Genomic DNA, 25,658 nt, shown 5'->3' with positions numbered 1-25,658 from the left:
CAGCCCCGACCGATGGCTCCTGGCACATGGGAGCCAGGTCCAAAGGTGTGTGGGAGTAGGGTGGCGGGATGGTGCCCAGCTGCTGCCATTCACCCTCCTCCTCCTCCTCCCCCTGCCAGCACCTGCGGGAAACTTTCCTGCCAGGCTGGGCGAGTGCTGCGGTGACCCTGCGGTGGCCCAGGACTTTGTATCCCTTAAAATAAACACACTTGAGGACACTCGGGCATCCCAGCCGACTGTGGGGCCGGCCGGGGCTGCCACTTCGTGTCCCCAGTCACCCCAGCAGCGCTCGCTGCCCAGCCTAGCGCCTGCGCCAAGGCGGCTCCTGGCCCCATGAGCTCCTAAATTAAAAGGTCCCTACTGGAGGTCCCCACTCAGCAGAGCTCCCTCCCCCTCCTTTCCCTTGCGCTGATCCACTTATTCGTCTGAGCGATGACCAGAGCTGACCTAATCCCGGGGTGGTGTTTATGTGCCGGGTGCTCCGGGCCGGTGGCAGGCGTCACCCGCCCCACCACGGGGCTGGGTCCTGGCAAAAGCCCTCGGTGCCAGCTCTCTGTGCCAGGGAGTGCGGGGCTCCAGAGGGGCTCAGCAGCCAGCGCTTATCCAGGGGCACCCTCCAAGCCACCTCTCCAAAACCAGCTCCAGTCTGCTGTCCCAGTGTTTGTAATGGTGGGGCTGCATCCCAGACCATGTCCACAGGTTCCTGCTGCATCTGGAGGGGCAGGGTGTTGGGGGCACTGCCACCTCCTGCTCCCCACACCCCTCCTGGCCCAGGGCACTGGTCTGGTGCTGAGCCCCCAGGGTTTTGCTGTCCCTCGGCACGGGTGCAGGAGCAATGCTGGCTTGGCTGTGGCCCCAGCAGGAGCGGGCAGGTGGCCGGGGGCACAGAGGCCTCCCTGCCCAGGATGGCGGCTGTCCCTCCCCCAGCACTGCTCTCTGCGCCAGGGGAGATGGGGCTCCCAGAGGGAGGCTCCAGTCTCATCCAGCGATGCCTCTCGGAAGGATTAAGGAGAATTATTCCCATGCACGGAGGCACGAGCTGTAGGCCAGGCCCCGCCATCGGCCCGGGCACAGCCACAGCAACAGCGCTGGGCCAATCGGCGCCGTGCCCAGGATGATGGTGGGACCTCCTCCCTCAGCTCCCCTGGCATGGCTGCCTGCACCAGCAGGGCTGGGGGCCCACCATGGCACAAAATCCCTGCCAGGCAAGGACACCAAGAGAGGTGTTTGCCTCTCTGGTCACCTGGGAGAACAATGTGCAGCTGCCCTGAACATCCCCAAACCCGTCCTGGGGCACCCCTGCAGGGATGAAAGCATCCTCAACCTGCTATGAGCAACCCCAGACATCCCCAATCTGCCTTAACTACCCCCACTCCCCCTGGGCATCCCACTCTGCCCTTGCCCATCCACCTCCAGCCTCCTCACAGCCCCCAAGTCTGGCCCCCCATTCCTGCAGGCAGGGACAGTCCTGCACTGGCTGCTGACACCAGACAGGATCCTGGGGGTGACACCTGGACTGTCCCGATTCCTCCACGTCTCAGGTTTTCTTTTGTGTCACACAAAACACACACAGCAGCAGATGCACGTCAGGTTTCCACCCGATGCTGCTGCATTTACGAACCCTGGGTTTGCTACAGGCAAAAGATATTGCAAACAAAGAAGATGTCTCTTGGAACCTGCCAGGTGGGATAAGGAAATGAAATGGGAATCTAATATCAGTAGCCAGCACCTACTAAAAGAACAATTTAGTTTATACAAGGATGGATGTACGTAAATAATGAGGTTTTTAAACCCATAAGCTACAGATATTTTCTTATTTCTGTATTTTTATGTTATGCTCTCCCAGAAGCTCCACACACAAAGTGGTGGGTTAATTTCAGTACTGTTAGCAGAGAAATGGCCACAAATTCAAATTGGTGAGTACTTTGGTCCAAATGAGAATGGCCTGAGCCAGCTTGAAAATGCAGATGAGCTCAGGAGGGAGCTGCAATCTCCTTGTTGGGGTGGATGGGCCAGGGATGGGGATGAAGCTGCTCCCTGGGCAGCTTCACTGGGTTATCTCCAGCCCACAGCCATTCCTGAGAGGAGCTGGGGAGTGGGACCCAGGGGAGAGGGAGCAGGAGCATTCCCACCCTGGGTACTGGGACCAGATTTAGGCTCCTGCCTGGCTTTGGCAGCTGTGTCAGGACTCTCAGCAGTGGTGGGGCTGTGTTGACCACACTCCATTTCAGCAAAACCCACCAAGCTCCAGAGCTTGAAGAGGTTTTCCTCATCTCCCAGCAGTGCCCAAAGCACATGTCAGGAGCAGGGCTCCAGCAGCAGCAGGCGAGCAAGGCCAGGCTGCGCAGCCATGAATATATTCATTATCAACCAGCACGAGCCTGGTGAGCTCCCTGCTCACGGCTGGAGCTTGGCTGCACGAGGAGCCCCTCTAATGAGGATAATTGGGAGCCCCCCTGCTCCACCCCCGTGCCCTAATTGAAGCAGATGGAACTGCAAAAACAATGTCACTTCTAACAGGTTTGATCTTTCGGTTGGAAAACGGGACTATTTCGTTCTCCTGTTTAATCCCCTCGAGCTGGGGCTCCTTGGGCTGCATGGAGGTGGAGCAGCCCCTGGACTGTGCAAGACAGGTGAGGTTGGAGAGCCCAACAGAGGCTGCTGGCCCTGAGGTCCATGGAGTGCTGCCCTCTTTGGCCCCTCTGCAGAGGCCAGAGAACGACAAGACACGTGGTGAGGCTGGTGAGGTGGCTGTGGGGGAGCAGCCTGGTGCCTCTGCTGCAGCCCCGGCATCTCCCCGGCATCTCCCCGGCATCAGCCCAGGAGAGCAAGAAGCAAAATGGCTTCTTGGGCCACGGTGCTGGGGGAGGAGGTGATCAGTCACTTATTAAATGAATTAATCAGGGCTCAGCGTTTTCATTTTGAAGAGGCTGCTGGATTATCCTTGATTTCTGTGGCACTGGATTTGAGGAGATCAGGAGGGGAAGGGGCGATTTCCAACACCTGCTCCCCGGGAGATTTTATGGCGGGGAAGTGGTTGGGTTTAACGTCTCTGCCGGCGCAGGCCACCGCACCACTCTCCAGAGCAGAGTTAAAGATGAATGGGGCAAATTGTTCCTCCTCCTGTCACATCTCCAGAGCGGAGACAAAACCTCTTTTGACTCAGGAAACAATGAGCTTATGTAAGAGCCAGCGGCCCACGGAAACCTCACCGCAGCCCCGCACCATGCAGTGGGCCGGGGTCCACCCGGCTCTGCCCACACCCTGCTGCCATGCGACCCCTGGCCGGCCTTGGGGCAGCCCTCCCATGGCTGCTGCCCACCTGCCTGGGCGGTTGTGGGTGTCACAGCCATGCCAGGTCCCACCAGTGACTCTTGGTGCCCCATGGGCTGTCATGGATCCACCAGCCATTGCCCTGCCTGCTATGGCTCCACGGGTGATGGCAGTGATTCTGCCACACCTGAGTCCTCCTGTGGCTCATGGGTGGGTCTGTCCCATTTCCAGCCTGCCGTGGCACCGGAAAAGGATGGAGCTGCACGCCCAGCCTGGGAGTGGCCGTCAGGAGGGCATAGAGCATCCCACCGCCGCCTGCCTGGAACAACAGCCAGGAAGATGAAAAGTGCCATAAATTATTCACTCACAAAAGAGACAAGAAGGGAGAAGAAGGGGAGGAGGAAAGCCTGCGAGGAAGGGATACTTAATACAAATTGGAGAGACCGAGTGGGAATGGGGGCCCCGTGGGGGGGGCCAGTGCAGGGTGTTAGAGCCACACTCATTAAGGGCAAGGAACCACCTCTGCAGGGATCCTGCACCCATAACTGGGTGGTGAGTGGCAGGAGAGGCCCTGGCCCCACACTGCTCACACAGTCAGAGCACGGAGCCCATTTTCTCCAGGTCCTGCCCAGCATTTGCCTCCAAGATGCACAAGAAAGAAAAAAAGCAACGTGGCTGAGGGCCGCAGTGCACTGGGGCTGGCCAGGTTCCAGTTAAGGCGCTCTATTTCCTGTCTTCCTTCGCTAAGGCAAACCTCGTTATGTCCCAGACAAAGTGTCCACCCTCCACACTCCCTCCCTGGGTCCCTGCCTCGACCAGAGCCCTTGACGAGCCAGACATCTGGCAGGGCTGGACACAATGCCTGTCTGCAGGGAGAGCTGGGCCGGACAAGGCAGCGCTGTGCGGCCGCCTCCCTGTCCCCTGCCATGAAAGGTGCCCCCCAGTGCCGTCTCCCCCCGGCTCCACTGCCCAGCCCGAGGGAGCAGCTCCCTCCGGCACCGGGATCTCACCGCGCCAGCCCCGTGCTGGATGTTTTCCCAAGCACCAAAGCTCGTCAGCTCCCGCCGCACAGAGCAGCCTTGTCACAAACGCTCTCTGTCCCTCGGTTTTCCCTTCTCCTCCCAAACATTGTTCCTTCCCTCCCACTGCTGCTCCTCCAGCCACCTTGCAGCTCAAGGAATGCTTGAGCAAGGAGCTGGCCCTTGCTCACATTGAGGAAGGAGGTGGCACAGACCAAGCCTCTCCTTGTGCCACTGCTGCTGGCAGCCACCCGGATCCTGCTGCAGGGAGGGGACATGCTGTGGCCCCATGCTCCTTGGGCACTGCCTCTCCCCATGCCAAACAAACGAGTTTGGTGGGTTTGGGCTGGATTCATGCCAAGCTGGTGCCTCCAACACAGCCTACCACTAGAAGAGAGACCCTGCTGTGCACCCCCAATCCTTTAGGACTGTCCTTTAGTACTGTGGGGCTCACCCTGCTGTCCCCACTCACCCCTCTGGTTGGGGGTACTCAGTTTGGGGAGGAAGGGAGGGGCACAGGTGGTGCTGGCTGTCCATAGCCTGGTGATCCTCTCTGCTCCAGGTTAAAGAAGAGACCCCCAAAACCCTGCTCGGTGCACCAGCAGGACTGACTGGGCAGTGCCTGCAGCAGCCATGAGAGAGCTGAGTCGAGCTCAGTGTGCCAGGCTGGGAAAGCCACCACAGCCTCACAGCATCCCTGCTGCGCTCCTCAGCCTGGCAGCAGGCAAGGACAACTTTCAAAGGACACCAAAAGGAGGGTGTTTATCACAGGCCAGGGCCTTTGCTCGGGAGGAGCAGATGTGTCCCTGGAAGAGGTGACAGGAATGGAGTCACCAGCCCAGACCACTCAGGCGAGGCAGGCACACGTTTGTTGACTCCTGTGGAGCCAACACAGCATGGGGACACCCTGGAGAAAGAGGAAATATACCCCTAATGAAAATGAGATAAGGTTGTGTCCAGCTGTAGTAAGGCCTGGCTATTGGTGCTAGTCTTGTTTAAAGCTAAGGCTTTCGAGGGCCAAAATTCAACACCGGCACAAGAAGCCCTGGAAAGAGTAAGGATTTTGCAGCTTGGGCTAAGCAAGTGTCTTGGGGCTCACAGGCCACCTCCTGTACTAGCCAGCCATCAGACAATTGCCCATGGTCTGCTGGGCTCTCCCTGTGGCTTACAAAGGGTGTTTATATTCACCTGGAGTAGGTCTAGGCTGCCTGGGAGCTGTGTGACACCCAGTGCTGCAGCAGTGACCCTATGAGGGCACAGGGAGGTGGGCACCACTGCCCCACAGTTGGGTGCCAGCTGTCAGAAGTGGATGGAGCCTGGCTTTTGGTCAGCACTTGGCAAGAGGCTGCTCCTCCCCAGAAAGCTCTACTAGACTGGTGGTTCAGGGGAGCTGGTGATGTGCAGCACATCGTGGGCATCTCATCAAGTGCCAGCACTGTGACCCAGAGCTGTGCCATACCAGCAGAGAGACTGCTGTGCTGGGGACAGCTCTGTGCCATCCCTGACATCCCAGGGCAAGGTGTCCTGGGGAGTGACACACCTTACCAGCCCCTGGGACAGAATCTGGAAATAATGCTTGCCCACATGTCCTTGAGGTCCCTCCTTGCAGCACTCCTGAGGAATGTCCCCAACACTCAGAAGCCTCCCCAGCCAGCTGCCTCAAGGGATGCCCCCAAGAAGCATGTGCCTTCACAGTTAAGTAGGTTAAGAAAGTCCTTTCTCCAAGGTCTGGATTAGCCACTGCTGCTCCGGGCAGAACAGACTCAGCGGGGACCCTGCCAGTCAAGCGAGGACGGCACGTGGGGATCTCAGCACAAGGGGATCAGTCCAACATGGTGCCACGAAGCAACCCCATGTTCCCCACACAGAGTAAGCACACCATACACTCAGGAGGTTTCCCTGCTCTTCAAAAGAGGCTGGGGAGCAGCAAGCCCTGCCTATGGGCTGAGCACTGATCCTGGGCAGTGCAGCAGGATGTACAGGGACAAGGCAAGGTGGATCCTGTCACTGGGCAAGACAGAGGCTCTTCTATATGAGTTCAAGCACTTTTCCATGTCACACACTGAGGTTTGGGGTCTGACTCCTGCTTTACTTTCAAGGGCATTGCACTTGGCAGAAAGTCACAGCACCCCTGTGGTGGGATACCCCGCTCAACCCCTCACACCACACTGAAATGAGAAGTTTCTAGTGCAGTGCTTGCCTGTGGAAGCAGAGAGGCTCTGAAGATGGACAGAGCCCAGCTCAAACTGCCACAGCAACACAGCACCAGGGCCTGGGACCTGTGCTCAGCGGGGACTGAGCATGGGATGCCTTCAGGAATGGAGGTGGGCTCAGACAGCAGGATGGTGCAGCATTCAGGTCCCTTTGCTCCCAGCGTGTGCTGGCCCCGGCAGATGTGTCCCTCCAGGATGTCCAGCACAATAGCTCCGCTCCAGCAGCAGAGTTTGTGTGGATGTTGCTGTTGCTCTGGGCAGCCCTCGGCTTCCTGCGGGCACGTACGCTGTGAGCAACATCCGACTGGGAAGGGATGTTGCTGGGAGCTTCATGTTTTCCGTGCTGGGGCCCGCAGGATGAGTAACAAAGGAAAATGGAAGGAGCGAGTGTGTGTGTGTGTGTGTGTTCAGTGTCCCTGCTCAGTCCTAAGTCCCACCATGTGCCCACTGACCCAGCAGGGACCCTGGCTCCCCTGACAGTGCCTGCTCTGTCCACAGCCCTCCCAAGTCTTTAGGTGTATTTTGCTCTCCCTGCAGTTCCAGGGCTGACTCCAGCTGTAGCATGGCTGTACTGGGCCAAGGCTTCTGGGCACCCAGGACAATGAAGGTGTTGGCATTTGTCCCAGATGCTTTTTAGGTCTCTGATGATTTAGCAGGTACCTGTTTATCAAAGCATGGGATGACAATTCCCTGCTCTCCTGCCTCTCTGGATTTCAAACAGCTCTACTCTATGCCACAGAAGAGCATTTGCCACTCCCAGGCCTTGAAAAGACATGGAGCTGGTGCTTTGGTCCTTTAAACAGGACTTCTTTAACAAGCGTGTCAGACGATACTGCTCTCCTACTAGGCAACTCTTCATTAAAACTTTATACTTTAGCAAGCCTTTCACTGCAGACACACTCCAAGCATCACACCCGTCAAACAGCAGCAGGCAGGACCAATTTAGTAACTCAGAAGGTTTTCCTGAAGGCGGAGAGTATCCAGTCCTGAACAAGCTCCCAACTGAAGGACGTGGTGTGCAACCAGATCCCTCTGCAGCTCCAGGATGCCCGGAGCTGAGCCCAGCCTGGCTGCAGGGGATGTGTGGGGATCACTTTGCACTGGCTGGAGCTCCGCAGGACTCCTCAGGGCACAGGGGACAACTGAGCACAGGAGATGTGGGCAAACTTCCAGCTTGGGAGTAGCTGGGCTGCCCCAGTGCAGGCACTCTGCTTTGGCAGCTTGGCCAGCTTGGCTCCAAGAAGGCTCCACAGCTTATGTGGGCTGGTTACTCACACTTTTTGCACAGCCTTAGCAAGCTTGTGTGAGCCCGGAAAACACATTTGTTTCCAAAAAAAAAAAGAGCTTCCATTGGTTGAGAGAAGAGGAAACTGAAGAGTGGTCGAGACTTTGATTGTGCACGTTCCCTTCCCCACAGCAGTAATCTGCTTTTCCTCTCACAACATGCTCCTCTGCTCCATGCTCCTCTCCTTTAACCACCCACTGCCCTCCTGGGTTACTCCATTGTCCTCCTCCCATCCCCACTCTTGTGTGTGCTCCATTCCTGGGTGGGAGCATTGGTTTGGCAGAGGGACTGGCATAAGGCAGCATCGTCTGCATTTAGAGCTCTGATTCAGATCATGGACATTCCCATAGGCACAAAACCTCAGTCCACAAAATGCTTCTGAAGTGTGACAGCCTGGTGAATATTGCAATTCCTGGGGTTTTTTTTGTATGGGTCTCATTTGTCACCCTAGGCTTGGCTTGCTTATTTTTTTGACACCATCACTTCTGATCCACCAAAGTCTACCCAGTTCAGCTGATGCTGACACCAGGGACACTTGCATTCCTATGGGACTATTTCTGCTTTATTTCTCATCACTGAACCTTAGGAAAGAAATTAAAGGAGCCAAGAAGAGCCCCAAAGAGGACACCTGCTTCTGAAGGAAAACCACAGGGCATGAAAAATTGGAAGCAATTCCTAAGAGGGCGCAGACAGAAAGAGGATTTCGATTTAGTGAGAACATCTTGATTTGCCTAAATACGTGAGTCTCTTATTAAATTACTGTCCTGTTCAATAATAGTGTTCAGCAAAGGGATCAAAACTGTGTCATTCTAGATTGTAAATGAGACTTGGGAATTCAGTGGTGAGGGCTAAGTCACAAGCCTGAAATGTCCCAGTGGGAGAATGGCAAAGTTCAGGGGGTACAGAGAGACCTGGTCAGGCTGCAGGGATCAGGAGCTGGGCTTGTTGGGGTGGAGGCTGCAGCCTAGTCCTGAAGAGCCAAAAGCTTCTATGGGAGCAACTGTGTCACCACCAAAACACTCTTCTTCCTGCCAAGACACAGCCCCCTGGGGCCCTGGGCAAGCAGAAGTGCCCGTCCCACCTCTGGGATGCAGTGCTGTGCAGTCAGGTTTCACATCCTCACCAAGGCTGCCTGGCTCTGGGGCTGGGGCTGGCTAGGGAAAACCAGCAGTTTCCCAAAAGTGCAGATTTGCAATGGAAACTGAAGTGCCACAACTCACTGGATTGAAGAGAGCAGTGGCCTTGCTGTCCCTAGGATTGAAGAGAGCCCCTTCTGTCTCTACCATCCCTGCCACTAGCTACACCACCAGCTAAAAGCCACTCCAGAGAGACCTGCCAGCACAAAAGCCTTTTCTTCCTTTGGGAGTGGTTTTCCAGTCCCCTTTCTTAAAGCAGGACCAACCCAGTCTCAGTTGTTCCTCAGATTCCTCTGCTCCTCCCTGCACTCCCAGCAGCAGCCAGGCTGGGACAATGAGGGATTCAACCTCCTGAGAAAAAGCCAGCAACAGTCCAACCACCAAATCCTCCCAAGCATCACAGTGATGAACTCTGACCTGAACTTGTACTTTTACCACTTATTTACTTGCTCTTGTATTTTAAGCTTGCATGTTTCACAGACGCAACACGCCACCTCTCTTCACAAAACTTCCTCCCACCCAGCCCACGTGTGCTGCTTTCAGCCCTTCCAGCCGCCCTCCCCGAGGGAGGAGACACCCACGTTCACCCTGCTCAGCATCGCTGTGGCTGCTGCAGATTATTCACAATTTCTTGCCTGGGGATGCAAGACCTGTCAAAGGTGCAGCTTTCCAAACACAGAAACCTGTGACTGTCTCGCAAAGCCGTGGCATCCTCCCTGTGTTCAGAACTAACAGCGCTCTCCTCATCACCTGGGAGGAGGATGTGGGGAACGAAGTCCTCCCCTTAGAAGGGGATTTAGTGGCCTTTTTCTGGAGGAGCTGGGAGACAGCCCCAGGCAGAAGGACCATCAGCTACAAGCTGGACAGGGCCCTGGCTGAGCAGGAGCCCAGAGGCTAAATTGGAAGGACTGGAAGCCAGCTCTGAGCTGATATGAAATCCATCCCACAGGTGGGGACACCTGATCAGAAAGGACTGGTTAATGTTTAATCAGTCACAAAAACATCCTGTGGCAGAGGCTGGGGCTCTTCCCGCCCGCTGGGGGACTCACCGTCCTCGTGGCCGTGCAGGTTCTGCGGGCTGCGCATGCTCTCGTCCTGGCTGGGGCTCAGGCTGGAGTTCAGGTGCTGGTCAGCTGAGATCCATGTGGAGTCGTTCATATCAAAGTCCTCGCTGCTCACCGACGTCTCATCCTGGAGGCAACAGGAAAGGGTTAACTCATGGAGCTATTTCCTTTCCTCCTTTCTCTGGCTTTAACATCTCCTCACCACACTCCTTTCCTAAAAACAATTGGGTGGGCAGCTCCTGTTCCCCGCCCTGAGAAGCCGTGCTGGCCCCTTGGGCTTCCCAAGGCCACAGCAAGCAGCCCTTCCCTGTGCAGGGCGAGGTGGCTACCCCAGCAGGGACCAGGGCTCTGCTTCCTGCCTGAAGACTTGCCTGAGCAATGGCACTGTCTCTAATTGAGGACAATTAGAAAGAGCTCACATCCTGTAGGAGCGGATGGCTGAGCCCTGGAGTTTACCCTTTAATCTCCATCCACCCCAGTGTGCTCCTGGCAAGGCGGCGGCGTGGGGGAGCTGAGGACAGGCAAGAAATGGCTCCATAAAACAACCTGGACTTTTCTGAGATCAAATCATCTGCTACACGAGGAATCACCAGAGCAGTGGCAGCAGCAGGAGCGGCTTCTGGGGCATATCTGCACATAGGTATGGATCCCCAAAGATCTGCACTGCCTGATGCTGCAGAGGAGGCTCCTCCAGACCTCTCCAGAGGGATATTGCCTCTGTACCCAGATCAAAAATGACAGCACACACCTTGGGAAGGAGCTGGGGGAGTGAGGTCCCCAGTGAGACAAGGACACCCCAGCTCAGGCCAGGGACCCCAGCCAGCTGCCTGTTCCCTGACGATGGCATAGATGACATTCCTCTCTCCCACTTTTGCAGCTCAAAGGACATTTTCTCTCTCCCTCTCTCCCTTCTCACTAACCTTTACAGTACTTTGAGACACAGCCCTTGGATTGCTTCCAGTGCCGGAAAGGTCAGCCACAGGATTTCAAAACCATCATCATAAAAGCAGCACTGAGATCCTGAATGAGAGGAGGGGCTGTGGGACCTCCCCAGGCTGAACTCTCCCAATGCAAAGCTTGGGAGGAAGCAGATACGTGCTCCCGTATGGACACGGTCATGCTGGTGATCCCTTTATCTGCCTTCCTCTCCCTGCTCCCCTCCCAAAGCCAGGGGCACAGACAGCCCTGGGGTGCAGGGGAACACCGAAAATGTTTCCAGAACCGCTTTCAACTCTGCTTTCCTTTGATTGAAACATTTCAAAGGCTTGTAAACCTCTCTGCTCTTGTTTTTTTTACCCTCCCCCTGGTCCTGAGATAAAATACAATCCCCGCTCCCTTTCCGTGTAAGCAGTAATTGGCAGCACCCCTCCAACCTACGCCTGCTCCTCATAAAAACGGCCCTGTCTGGCTGCCGCTGGCTGATAGTTTTTATTGTGAACAAACAAATGTCTTTAAAGACAGGTTTGTGCTTTTCCTCCCAGCTCCTCGTCCCTGCAGACACATCTGCTGGCTCAGGGCTCGTGCTGGCCCCAGCCCGCTCCCTCCATGTGCCTCCCGGGGAGTTTCCTGGAATTTACGGCTTGTGAAACCCTGCACGCACCAAGGGACGGACTGATGGACAGACGGACATGGCTCGGCAGCCCCATGCATGCCCCCCACGGGGACACCCTGACCCCAGACCCACCAGGTGTCCCTGAGCAGCCCCCCTGTGCCCAGGTGGAGCTGAGCAGGAGTGCTCAGAAGGTAGGGCCAGGCACATTGTCCCTGGCTCAGCACAGCTCCACTGCCACACCAGCCACAAAGCAATCCTGCCTCTCCAGAAACTCCATCTTGTACGTACAGGAACAGAACTGCAAAGGTCTCCCTGTTGCAAACTATAAATAGTCTCTTCATTGTAAGCATTTGCAGGGAAGCAGCCACCCTAATATCTGGCCTTCTTCACAAGGCTTACTCAAGATTACTGTCAGGCTTAAGAGACAAATGCAAATGCCAAGGTCCTTGCTGCCCACAGTCTCTCACCTGTCCGGTGGGGAGGAGGAGCCCAAGGAGTGACCCACAATGTTTTCAGGTTGTTCAGGCTCAGGTGCAGAGGACATTGAGCCTCAGTACCCAAACCACAACCCAGGAGGCATCACCTACTCCACGCACTCAAGCATGGGGGAGAAGCAGTGACACGAAGGATGCCTCACATGCACATGCAATAGAAAGTGCTTTATAAATGTGTACAATTCTCTTGAGGTGCAATAACATTCGCCTATTATTAGAAATACTCAGGCTATCAAACCAGAAACTGATAAGCTATAAATGACTCAAGTTAAACAAGGCTGTCACACGTCCACCATCCAGGATTCAGCCACCAGCAGAAAGTCACCCTCTGCTTTCCAGCCAGAGCTTTCTGCTTTCCAGCACTAATACCCTTGGCCAAAATGCCAATGGCATGAACTTCTCAGCATCTCAGAGCTCCCAATGCACAGCCCACCCCAAGAGAATGCAAAGCCAAACGTGCAGGTGGCAGCAGGAGAACCCTTCCTGGCAGTGGGAACTGCGGAGAGAGCATCCACTGCCCGCTGAGTCTGGGCAACCACCTGGCTCTGCCCACACCACAGTGCCCCAGGAACTCCTCACACCTTTGTGCCTCTTTAGTAAATAAAGAGAAAAGCCCCAGCCTCAAGAGTGGCTCTGGCCGTCTCCATCACTCCCGCTCTGGCATCCTGCACTTGCCCTTGGCTGCATTCCTCACTGCTTGTAGGGACACCAGAGGCCACCAGAAAACTCCTGCCTCAGCACACCCCTCAGAGACCAAAGGCTGAACACTGTGACCTCCAAGTGCTGCCCATGAACTGCTGGCACTGCCTCCTCACACCAGGGACAATCACAGGGACAGGAGGCCCCAGCAGCACTGTCTGCCCAGCCACAGCCAGGAGCAGAGGGACAGCAACACAGCTCAGCACAAATCCAGCCTCAAAGCACAGGACACCAGAGCAAGATCAAAATTTCTGGCTAGGTGGGAGCTCTGAATCTCCCTGGATGCCAGTAACCTGGCTGAAGGCTGAGCCTTGCAGTGGGCTCCCCATCCAGCCAAACAAGGAAGCGTTTCTCAACAGCAGCAACAGCCACGACTCGGAGCAATACGGTAAATGTAATCTACCCTTCCACCCTCTTTTGGCTTGCAAGTCAGGCAGCTCATTCTTTTTCCTCTCTGGGTTCTCAGGAGAATTCCCTCTGCTAATTTCTTCTTTCCTGTAAACAAACTTCAAATGAAACTTTCATTAGAAAACAGAATGCAATCCATTACCAGTGCCTGTCTCAGGACCTGCTGCCTTTTCCCCAGTTCCACACCACTCGTGGCAGAGATGGAAGTGCCAGTGGCGCCCCGAGCAGCCAGCCCAGAGCCAAACCCTGAACCCCAGCACTGCTGCTGCCGCCCTCCTCCTTCCTGCCTTTCCCAGCTCTCCGGAGAGATCTCCTCACCCCGCAGTAAAGTCCCATCGCTTTGTTTCCAATGTTCAAGGGACTGAGCGATCAAGGGTCAGGCAGCAGAGCTCCTCTCTGCAAGGGGAAGTCAGATCCTGCTGCTGCACTCACAGGGCACACCCAAACATCGGAGCGGGGCTCCCGGCACCACTCAGGGTTTGGAAAACAAAATCCTTGCTTCTCTCCTTATCTCCAGTCCAACATTCACAGCTGCTCTACAGACATTCACAGCCAATATTTTCTACCGAGCAGAAGCAGACACTCACATGTGCAGGGCTCACACTCCACATTTCTGTCCCACTTTCCATTCACGATCTTCAAGCACTGTGCCTGCAAGTGTCCGCTGAGCTTCCCAACTTCCCAACTTCGCTGCGAGTTAGAAAACTCCTCCTCGTATTACAAAACTGGAAACCCCGGGTACTGACAGCCACCCTGGCTGGTCCAAGAACACAACGAGTCGCTGGCAGATCCAGAAACCTAATCAAGCCCCCCGGACTGCAAGGCTGTAATTGCTAGACAATGTTTCTTCACCAAAGCTCTTCCTCCTGGAGAGCAACCTCTCACAGCACGGGCTGGAGCAGGGCAGGGGGGGAAGCTACTCTTATAACCTCGTAAATATATGCAAGACTATCGGTAACCTGCTTATTTTACAGCCAGGCTCAGTTTCTCGGGGACTGCCTTCCAATCTCTCTCCAGTCATTTACATGCTGTGCCTCACGTTTAATATGCCAAGCTCCGAGTCTCAGGACGGTTTATTTTCTCTCTTTAAGTCCTTTTATTTTAAAGCATGTCCTTTCACGCCACAGCCTACTATCCCGATGGGATTTCCTTCCGCGGAGCAGGAACCGAGGCTGTGTGCCGTGCAACCTCCTCAGCACACAGCCACGCTCAGCTTCCCACCACAACCAGCCGTGTTTTTAGAATCAACAAAAGGCAACGCGTGACTGCCAGCCCCCAGAGCTGATCCACTGCCACGCCGGGGCCGTGCACGACCTGCCCGGCACAGGCACCCCCGGACCTGCCAGACCTGGCCAGGACAGAGCTCCCGGTGCCCTGACCCCCGGCAGCGGCGCGCAGGGACGAGCTCTCAGGAAGGCAGCCTCATCTCCGTCTCAGCCACTGTTTAAACCCAGCCCTCTGAGCATGCCAAGAAGGTATTGAACCAGATTTGACCCTAACTTAACCAGTTCCGCGCAGAGAAAGGCTTACTAATGGAAGATAAAACACTCCGGGTCAAAGATTGGTACTGCAGCCGCAAACGCTGTGGTGGACATCGCCTCAAAGAGCCGAGCAGCCTCGCAGCACACGGGTGTACGCGGGCTGTGGCGGCGGTGAGCTGTGACTGCGCTGCCTACTCGTGTGTACAATTCCCACACCAAAGAGAACATCCCCGGCGCTCTTTGTCAGGTCACTTACGTCCTTATTTACCGCGACTGCCGCCGATTTCTACGGGACCCGGCAAAACCCGAGTAATTTCCTAGTTCCCGAAAATGGGCAAAACAGATGATTTTAACGGCAAACGACAAATGGAAGAGGAAGGGAAGCTCATCCCCTTCGCCCCCTCCCCCTTCTCTAAGAGCTCTTCTGGGAACCCCCCGAGCATTCCCACAGCCCCGAGGCGCGGGGAGCTGCCAGGGCGGGGGGCGGCCCCGCAGCCCCTTCCCGGAGCCGCTGCCCCGTTCCTGCTGTTCAGCGGGGAGGTGCTGAACGCGGGGCTGGGGGGACCGGGCTGCACGACTCCCACCACCACCACCCCGGAGCCCCGCACCTGCCTCCCCCGCACCTGAACTTGCTCACAGGCGTTTGCTTTTCCATGCGAGGTGGGGACGGTGACTGATACCGCGCGGTGTGAAAGGGCACTTTGCTCTTCCCCCAGCACCGGGAAGCGAGTGTCGGGGTGTGGGGGGGGACGGACCCGGTTTTGGAGGCGGTGGCCAAGAGGAGCAGCGCTGTGGGCTGAACAGCCGGGGGTCCCCCTGTCCCCACCCTCCCCGACGGCCGCGGGACCCCGGTGGGACGCGGTTCCCACGCGTGTGTCCCCGCGGCAGCGAGGTGCGAGGCGCCGGGCGAGAGTCCCCGTCCCCGTCCTACCCCCTCCCGCAGGTAAACAGATACACCCGCGATGGAGCCCTGCCCGCGCGTGTGCGGGGCTCAGCGTGCGGCGAGGATTGACACGTAAGTAGGGCTTTACCTCCAGGGAGGCGGCTATTTCCAGCACAATCCCCTCTCGGGGTCGGGGCTGCTGGTGATGGCGGCGCGGGGCCGGTGCCCGGGGATGGCCGGGGACGGAGCGCTCCCGCCGCCGCCTCCTCCCACTTTCTTCGGCGCTTTTGTGCTCTTCCGGGCGCGGGGGAGCCGCGCCGGGCGCGGGGAAGGACGCGCCGCCCTCCCCCCCCCGCCGCCGGGCAGCCGGGCGGGCGACCCGCAACTTCCCGGGGCCGCGGGGCGGCCGCTCCCCCCGGAGTTGGGGCCGGGCCCCGCGGCCACCGCCCCCCCCCCGCCCCGCCCCGCCCCGCCCGCCGGTGCCCCCCCCCCTCCTCCCCAGCCCCGCAGCGCCGCGGCCGCGTGGAGCCCCCGCGCATCTCCCCCCGCCCGCCGCCCCGGGGCCGGTAGCGGAGCCCCCCGCGGGCGGGCGCCTACCTGGAGCGGAGCCCGGGGCCTGCCGGCCTGCGCCAGCCCGGCGGCGCGGCGGGGAGCGCGGGGCGGAGGGACGGAGGGACGGAGGGAGGGGGCCCGGGCTGGCGGCGCTCCGGAGAGGCTGACAGCCAGCTGCTGCCCGGGGAGAGGGGCCGGCGCTGCGGAGCGCGTCACTCCCGGCTCCCGGGGGGGGGGCCGGGGAGGCGGAGGGGGGCGAGCGGGGCCCGGCCGCGGGCGGAGGGGGCGGGGGCGGCGGGGGAAGGGGAGCGGGGCCGCGGGGGGCGGGCGCACCGGGCCGGGCGCGGCGGGGGGCGCGGAGCCGCGCCTGGAAGAGCACATTGTGGAGGGCCGGGAGGGCCCTTCCCCGGGAGGAGACAATGTCCAGGGCCGGGCGCCTGCTGGAGAGCGCGAGAATGCGCGGCCGGGGCACGGTACGGATCGGTTCGGATCGGCCGGGAGGGCCGCTACCCGCCCGGGCATCCTCCGCTCCGCACGGCCCGCGGGGCTGCAGCCGATCCGGGGACCCTCCGCTCTGCACAGCACCGGAGGCTGCCGCCCGTCACGGCCCGGCCCGGGGACCCTGTGCCCGTCCGGCTCGGTGCGGCCCCGGCAGCTCCGTCCCTGGGTCCGGCCGTGCGCGGGTGTAAGTGCGGGGCCCCTGCAGCGAGCCCCGGGCGTGGGGGGTCCCGCAGCCCCTTCCCCGCGCGGTGGGTGCCGCGGTGCCGAATCCTTTTGTTCCCGAGGATTCTCCTTCGCTCCGCGGGAGCAGAAGAACCCCGCGCTGCCGGCAGCACCATCAGCCGCCGCCACAGCCTCCGAAGGCTGGAGCAGGGCTGTTGGCAAACCAGCGGCTTGCCCAGCACAGCCCTGGGCAGGGCACCGGCTGCCAGATCCCCGGGAGGATGGGGATGCTGCGCCCCAGCTCTGGCAGGGCAGCACTGGGGGTCCTGGGATCCCCCAGGCTGGGACTCACTCCCAGGCTGGGCTCCGAGGGCAGTGGGTCAATGACCTCTATCTTAGTTTGGGATCACCATGATGGGATGGTGATCCCTACCACAGTGATGGATGCCAGCATTGCAGCATCCCCCCTCCCCAGCCCACCTCATGTTTCACTATTTAATGGTTACAAAGGAAATGGTTTATGAAACAAACCAAGTGTAGCAGTTCAGTGTCGAGCCTGCAATAGGCTGGTACCAGAAATGGTGCCAGAGACAGCATGGGAACTGCCAGGTTTGGGTTAGTGGGGATGTCCAATTGTGATGTTATCTGTTCCAGCGTTAACCACCTCACTGCCAGGGAAGAGGCAAGGGAAGAGGGTGGCTTAGGAAGATCTGAGGCCAGAGGTGAAAATGGGCATCACTCACTACATTTCCACGTCCTCCAGGCTGGTCAGGAGCCAGAGGCTGAAATGCAAGCACGGGAGCCCTGAGGGCCTTCTGCAGGAGGCGGATGGCTGGGAGGCCAGCAGGCTGTGAGCCCCCAGCCACAGGGACTTCTCTACACTCCCTTCCAGCTCCATGGCTGCTGCTCCTCCCTGAATCTAAAATAAAATCCTGACCATTTAAGGTGAACAGGAGCCTTGCCGAGGACCTCAGCAGAGCGGGCTTTAACCCCTTCCCATTGCTGGGCTTTGTTTACTCCTTGCACTTCCTTTGGCTTCAAGCTAGAGCGGCTTAAAGCCATTTGAGAGAGCACATCCCCTGGGAACAGAGTGCCTGTCCCTCCATTTGGTGAGCTTGCAGAGGACACAAACTGGCCAGGATGCGAGTTTGAAGCACAGTCACTATTCTGTGCTGCCTCACCATGTGGACACTCTTATTTTATACTAAGTGCCTTTGTGTGGGTTAGCTTAATCCACTTTGGAAATGGATTAACCTAAATTTCACATCGGCAAACTTAGTGTGGAACAGCCGGGTCCACACAGGGAGTGAGGGAGGAAGAGCCATTCAGCAAGAGCTGCTGGGCAGGAGCTGTTCCCTGTGCAGGAGAGGGGTCCTGACCCCAAGGGGGGTCACCGCCGTTACAAGTGGGGTCATGAGCCCGACAGAAATGCAATTGTTTGTGCCAGCACACGGGGTCACGAGGCTGGCAGAAGTGGGGCTCACCAGCGGAAGAGGGGCTGCCTCCAGAAACAGCCTGGGAGGCTCTGGGAAACGGCCCTCCAAGCGCCTTTCTAGTGGGTACTTTTCGGATTCAAATTGTCTAGGGGGAAATAACTGGCAATTAGATATAGAATTGGTAATAATAATTTATCGACTTGTCAGGAACAAGGGTAAGTGCCTTACGAGATTACACATTAAAAAAAACGCACACCATAACAAACCAGTGCTGCTGTTACTATATCATATATATAATATACATCAAATATATTATTTATAAGTCACTTCCTTCCCTCTCTCTTCACAATGTGTTCATTACCTCTGGTACCTGCCAGCCCCCTCACATGGACACAGATCTGGCCATGCAGAGACCCTGGGGCTCCCTGGGTCCTCCTGGATTCCCCCAGAGCCGAGCTGCAGGTCCTGGGAAGAGCCATGTCCCAGCTGTGACAGCACCCCCACCACAGAGCCTGCCCGAGCACCAGGCACTGATGCTTCCAAGGGCATCGCTAACAATGACCTGACCTCATCTGTTGTCATTTCCTAAGGCAAGGCTCCACAAGAATACCAGGACTGCTGTCAAACCCAGGAATACACGACATTTAAGGCGCTGCAGGAGCTTAATTGAATGGTTGTGGTGCTATGGATTGTGGGCACAGGGATCTAGTGGTGGGAGCAGGGACTGCAGGCTCTGGCCATCACGCCAGAGGAGTCACTGACTCATGGACGACCTTGTGCGAGTCACTTGATGTTCTTGTGCCTCTGAAAAGTAGGTTAAATAACAAACGGGACCTCCTGCATTGGGTCCTCCGTGACCATCAAACCCTGCTGAGGAATAAGCAGTGAAATGCGATTCTCTTGGGGCAAGGCCAGGAGGGAAATGGGCAGGAGGGACTGAGGGAGGGCATGGCATGAGGGGCAGACACAGCTTTTATCCACACTGTGCCTTATCTGCCATCCAGAGCAGAGTCAGGTTAAAAATGGAGGGTAAAGATTTGGGAAACTTCATTATAGACCAGGTTCCTTGTGGACTAAGGGCTGTATTCCCACTTTATCCTGATCACTCCTTCCTTAGAAGCAGCAGTGGTTAGTATCTGGCATGGGCATCAATAAAAGGGGTTTTCTCCTCCCAGGAGCCAAGACCAAGAGAAGAAAAGGAAATACAGCTCTGTATTTCACACCAGTCACTGCCAAATACAGGAGCAGGAAAGGAGTTGTTTCTGTGGATAGAATTTTCTTCTTCTGGTGTACAGGGAATGGGTGTTTGATGGGACAGGTCCCTGACAGTCAAATATCCCCTAACATTCCTTTCCACTGCCCAAATACACAGCCCCAGCAGCGATGTCTGCACTGCTCTATACAGTGAGGACAGCCCTCACAGCTTATCTCTTGCTCCCCCAAATCAGAATTGAGTAACCACACACAGAACCCTCATTAAACCCATTTTTGGCCATTCTCAAGCATTCCACACAATTCAGAATCCATCCTTGTGAGTAAAACTGACTCCTCAGCTCCTTCTGAGCACACACAACTCCTGGTGTGGGTCTGAGGGGTGTGTGCAAGCAGACAAGGTGCAAACCTGCCCGTGCAGGTTGAACAGCAGCAGAAACAAAAGCAAGCACACAATTCAAGGTTAAAAAGCTGAACCACACAGCTTCATCTTCTGTAATAACGGAAATCATTAATAACAGTTTGCACTCTCAAAGTAGTTGCCATCCAAGATCTTGAAGAGCTTTATTAGTGAGCAAGACCTCAGAAGTCTCTCTAAGGTATTATCCCCTTTTTAAAGGGAGAAGGCAATTAAGAAACAGCTATTTGTGTGACTTGATCAAAGTCAGTGTACAGCACGTCAGCACCTGAGCTTTGAGATGATGCAGAACAGCCCACCATGCACAGCTTTCCACAGGAACAAGACAGATCCAACTGGATCCATGAGACTACTCCATGGATGTTGCAATTGTGTTTTCCTCACTCTGAGGCTGACATCTTTACTTCTTCCCCAGCCCCACTTTACAGACCCTGAACCAAAACCTCATTTCCAGTTCTACTGGGAACAGCTGCCTTTGATGCTGGTTAGCACACAAGGGGATGGGCAGCAGCTCTCCTTACCAAACAGAGAATGTACTGGGAAGAAATGAGGAATAAAGAGAGATAGAGAGCCTTCTGGCCCTGCTTATTCAGTGTTCCCAGACACAAGGTCCTGCAGCTTGGCTGTAGCAGGCTTCTGAGACCAGGTAACAGGCCCCAGGAAAGGTGTGCGTGGTGAGAGTGATCAGTCCCAATGTCCCAGGGGTGGATCTGCATGACAACCACAGCCCTACTAAAAGCCAGAGAAACTTCTAAACATCCCCCAGCCACTACTCCAGGACCTTAGCTGAGCTGCACAACACCATAGGGAAGTGAAGAGAGAGTGGGGAAGGGACCACTGGTGCACAAGAATGGACTGGAGCTGTGACATGGAGCAACTAAATGCACCTGAGTACTTCAGGGGGGTGAATTGTCCCCAGCACCACTATAAACACGCAATGCCACCTCCTTTATTATAGAAAACACCGTGATTAGCCCCAAAACAGCAAAGAGCCAGAGCCTTGGCAGCACTTCTCACTGGAAGACAAGAGCTGCAGCGGCAGGACCGACCCCAGCCTGCCCACGTTGGTCTCACACTGTTTGCTCACAGCACACGTCATTCTGAACAAACAGAGCTCACCTGGAGCACTGGGACCTGACACCTCCACACAGTGGGAAATAAAAGCTGCCGAGTTTTTACTAGCTGGGAATGCCAGAGTTAATTGCCAGTAAAAAAAAAAAAGAGTTGCCCTTCACTGAAAGCCACCCATTCACACCAGGGTGAAACCAGGCTAAATGGATCGGTCATCTGACCTCCTGCATCTCATGAGCCTTTAGGCCAAGGATGAAAGTTTTCCTAAAGCATCTTTGCCAGTAAAGAACGCTGCTGTGACAGCTGGACCTGGCTTTGCCCGGACTAACTCTGCGGTTTAGAGCAGATCCGAAGTTTCCCAGGCAAAGCCGGCTCCCGGCGGCAGAAGCTCTGTCCCCACTAGAGGGCTGCGCAGGCGAGCAGCGAGGAAATCTGTTCCTGACTCGGTGTCTCCCTGTGCCTACGGCCGGTGCTCCCTTCTGTGCCTAAGGGTGTGTTCAAGGAACTTCTCCAGTGCTCAAAAATTGTTTTAAAAATTAGCATCAGGAAACAAATATCCCAAACCATGACAAAACTTCTTGAATGAGAACTATCTAGAGCTCAAGTCAAGTTGATCTAGAGGTATTTATTCCCCCGGAGATGTTTAACACCCTCTTTAATGGACTGGGAAGTACCTTATCATCCTCATGTGATGCAAACGCATTATCCCACTTCCTGTCAAGTACTGCCTGCTTCTGCCCTCCTCACCTCTGTGAACACACACAGTTTTTCTTCAGGATGCCTACATAAAACAGCTAAATCCAGGTCCTAGGGCTTGTCCAGCAGCTGCCAGCTCTGCCAAATTTGCTCCTGGTGTCTGGACTATGTGGAATGAGATGTCTGCAATTCTTACTACTGAACTTCCAGGCTGAAAATGAAAACCCAGTGTGCCTTCCTGTGTGGCTGCAGGCTCCCCTCCCTGCTTTCTGCACCCCCAGGACTGGCTGGAGATGGCTCCAAAGCAGAAGGAAGGGAGTGAGCTGCCAGGGGAAGATGCATCTTAGCTGCTCTCAGAGCCTCTGAGACACTGAAGTGAGCAAGCACAGTAATGGGCAGGCCAGGGAAAAAGGAGAGGAATTCACATTGCCAACCAGCCTCTGGTCATGAGGCTCTGTGAGCTCTCAAACCCTGCAGAGGCTTGATCCTCACCAGCACCAGACAAGACCAACTCCTTGCACATGGATGGGATTTAAGCCCCTGCACCCCCTTCCAGGATGATCCAGCTGTCTGAGCTAAAACATTGCTTGAAATAGCGCTCTGAAAACCACCTCACATCCATGCACTGTCACACACTCCAGGCTTACAGGGAAATTACTGGATGGATGGGATGTGTGATGGTGCAGGACAAGGCTCTGTCCCTCTCAAACACAAGTCAGTGCATCAAAGCCATAGCAACAAGGAAAACACTCTTCTTATTTCCCATCCAAGAGCAGCTCCTGCCATTCACTGATTGCGTGACCTTCTGCCAGCAGCCACTGAAGCAATCTTTGAAAACGTTTCTGTATCATTTAAACCTGGTTACTTGGCCCTGGACTGTTCCTGCCAAGGTAGCAGCAACAACTCTGGAGCAGAGAGAGCCTGGCATTTCAGTGCTGAGATTTGTCCTCTTAAAATCTTTCTATTCCTTCTGTCACCAGTGGAAACCCTGCCCAACAGCAGCATAAAAAATAAATCCAAGGCTGAGGTTGAATAACAGAAAAGATTGTCTGAAAAATGACTGCAGTAGAATAACCAATCATTTAAAAATGCTAATATTTAGCATTTGAAAATGAAGTGGAAGGATCTTTACAGATAAATATCAAATATCTTCTATTCATTCCTTTTTGCTGCTAGATTGGGACAGTCGGGAGTTCAGAGATGCTTAATGCTTTGGTAGATACTATGAAATGGGGCTAATTCAGCACCCTGGAAAGGGTAAGGGGCTTGGTTTTTCACACATGTGAGAACTGGTAAAAAAATGGGGATAAAGGAAGGTTCCCACTCCAGAAGAACCTGCATGTCCTACTGAACCCAGTATAAGCAACACGGGTCTCTGCTGTTTTCCACTGTCCCAGAACAGATGTTCGGACTCCAAAAAATATATAGAGATATATTCTGTGGGAACTCTTCCTTTTGTGAGCAACCACATAAAGAGCTTCTTTTCTGACAGTTTTTTGTCCCTAAGCAGGGATAAAATGCTTTCTTTAAGGTTCTCCTGGCTGTGCTTCCTTCTGGAGACACTGGTGCCCTAATACTGATGTGCTTAGCAGCACTAATAGATTACGCTTACATGCACTATTTTTTTTCCCTGAATAATGAAGTTAAAAGGCCACTTTGGCATAAATTCACTCATTGTTACCCTAAGTGAAGTGAGTTTCTCCTGGTGCTGCTGCATACAAATAATTGCTTTTGGCCAAAGCCAAGGGAAACATGAGTCCACTGCTTAATTTATTTCTATTAACACCATCAAATGTTAGTGAGAGCGAGGCAGCAAAGTGGCAGCGCTCAGCGAGAGCAGCCTGGATGTGCTGGTAGATAAAACCCTTGCAGGGGATATCTGCATAGGGCAAATTTAAGAAGGAGGTTGTATTTTCTGACTGTTTTGCATTTGCTTAAAAGTCAGAATTATTTCTACTGTCTTCAGAGGGCTCTTTCAGTTGGCAAACACCTGGAACTCCAAAAGCTGCAACACCTGAACTGTGCAACCCTAACCATCACCCTGTGTCACACAGCCCTTGTTTCACACACCATGCTCCACACAGACTGCCAGGTTCCTCCAGGAAAAAAAGGATGGCACTGTTTTCTTTCCAGTGCAGTGTATGAATAAATAGAATAAAATTGGCAGGGGAGTGCTTGTGGAGGGACCTGACCCCTGTTATTTGCATTATTACACACATTATCTTCAGGTAGCCTCAGCATTAGCAGCTCCAGGTCCAGCCACAGCTGCCTCAGGAGTGTGGCACTTGTTTTCATTCAAGTTACACCAGGGGAGGTTTAGGTTGAATCAGGAAAAATTTTTTCACCAAAGGGGTTGTCCAGCCCTGGAACAGGCTGCCCACCATCCCTGGAGGGATTTAAGCCATGTCAGTGTGGCACCTGGGGGCATGGTTTACTGGTGGGCTTGGCAGTGCTGGGGAAATGGTTGGATTCAATGATCCTGAAGATCTTTTCAACCTAAATAATTCTATTGATTCCTCAGGGGAAGCCAGGGAACGTCCCATGTCAGGAGAGACTGCACTCAAATCCTGCTGGATTTTCCCCAGCCATCTGAATCCTCTCCAGACTTTTGCCATGATGGAAAATTTCAACGCTTCAGAAGTCTGAGCAATAGGACTGATCCTTTTTTTACTTTGCTCTCAGGAATCAGTTTCAGTAATACAGTGAACAGCAATTTTTACTTCTTCCAAACAGGTTTTTCCCTTGGCTGCTACAGCTTGAAAAGCTTCGAAAGCTGTGCTGCAGTGTAACGACAGGAGCACAGGAGAAGGAAAACTTTGGAGGCAGGGAATAACATCAAACCATTTGATTTATGATCTAAACCAACAACTGCTGGTTGCCTCAGCTGGTCCCTTTTTGTTCCTGCATGACATATGCTTCTATTCCAATCTCTGCAAGCTTCAGGAGTATTCATGTTAGCAGCACGTTATATCGATCTAGTGACAGTTGCAGTGCAAACTGCTGCACCAAAATTCAGGGGATGAACTCTAAATTACCAACTAAAGTTCTCAAAACAAGCATCCCTAAGCAGGTAGCTCAAAAACTCAAGATCCACTACTGAAGCCTCCCGGCTTCTGGGTGGTTTGCTAGCCTGGGAGTAAGACCAAACTGCAAGGTCAGTATTTACCTGCATAAACTGCATACAGGAGTTTAATGAAGCTTTGTAGCACACTTCCCTTAAGCAGCTTCAGAGCCAAGAGGAACTGGTTGAAAATGCATAAATGGCTACAAGTCAAACTACTCAGTCCTCTGTATGTAGTAAACTTAACTTGAAGCAACCACCTCAAATGCTGGAAAGCACAGCCAGCTTTCATGGATGGCCCTGAGTCCCTGACCTTGGTGAAGAACAGGACTGCAGGGTCTGCCACACCAATGCCACTCTGCCAGGAGCTGCACCAAGACCCAGCAAACACTGAGCAACCCAAAGGTCATTGGAACATGCTGGCCTATTTATCCAGAAGTGGTCCCAAAGTAGCAATCAGATGGCACAAAGGGGCACATCCACCCACTCCATCTGCACAGCCCAGCTGCCCCCCAAATTGTCCACAGTTCTACTGCCTGACCCATCATGAGCACAAAACCTGGCACATCAGCCTTTCACCTTTTAAAACCTAAAACAAATCCTGAAATCACTCAAGTGTCAAACAAGTGCAAAGGAAAAAGCTCTGAGACACAGAAGTGCTTCCCACCAGATGCCATTTTGTCCTCCAGCAAGAAGGTTTCACAACAGAAGTGATAGAGCAGCTCGGTATCCCTCCAGCAAACCCACACTTGGCACTTCACACCCTGGCAATGATGCTCTAACCCACATCCCTTTAGGAAGCTGCTGGATAAAAGCCCCCATCGGGTGCTCAGGCTCCCAGCAATGTTTTCCACCACAGCACCATGCAAATGCTGTCACATCTTGCCACTGGCAGCAATGTGTGAAATCAGGTTCAGGTTTCAGAGTGCTGGAAAGAAAATCCAGCACTGGCTTCCAGTGCAGATTGTGGGGAGCAAGTAAAACATACTTTTCTTTTTATAGACTGTTTCCATGGTGCACAGAGGTTCCCATAGCTAATTCT

General features: G+C 54.9%; 1 protein-coding gene across 3 annotated transcripts in view; it reads right to left on the bottom strand.

The window, feature by feature from the left end:
- NOL4L (nucleolar protein 4 like) overlaps positions 1 to 25,658 on the bottom strand; it is a 63,371-nt gene that overhangs the window by 10,935 nt on the left and 26,778 nt on the right. Inside the window, exons 1-2 of one of the 3 annotated variants that reach the window (XM_066561385.1) lie at positions 16,105 to 16,175; positions 9,976 to 10,117 (exon numbers count right to left, since the gene is read on the bottom strand). In XM_066561385.1, the coding sequence (XP_066417482.1) occupies positions 9,976 to 10,084 (109 nt within the window). In that variant the 5' untranslated portion in view covers positions 10,085 to 10,117; positions 16,105 to 16,175. Of the gene's footprint in view, positions 1 to 9,975; positions 10,118 to 15,655; positions 15,725 to 16,104; positions 16,176 to 25,658 lie in introns of those variants that run through there. The other 2 variants (XM_066561386.1, XM_066561384.1) reach the window with 2 other exon arrangements.

The sequence above is a fragment of the Molothrus aeneus genome, chromosome 17 (assembly GCF_037042795.1).
Source record: "Molothrus aeneus isolate 106 chromosome 17, BPBGC_Maene_1.0, whole genome shotgun sequence".
In the NCBI taxonomy this organism is placed as follows: Eukaryota; Metazoa; Chordata; class Aves; order Passeriformes; family Icteridae; genus Molothrus; species Molothrus aeneus.
This window is presented reverse-complemented; position numbering and strand designations above follow the sequence as displayed.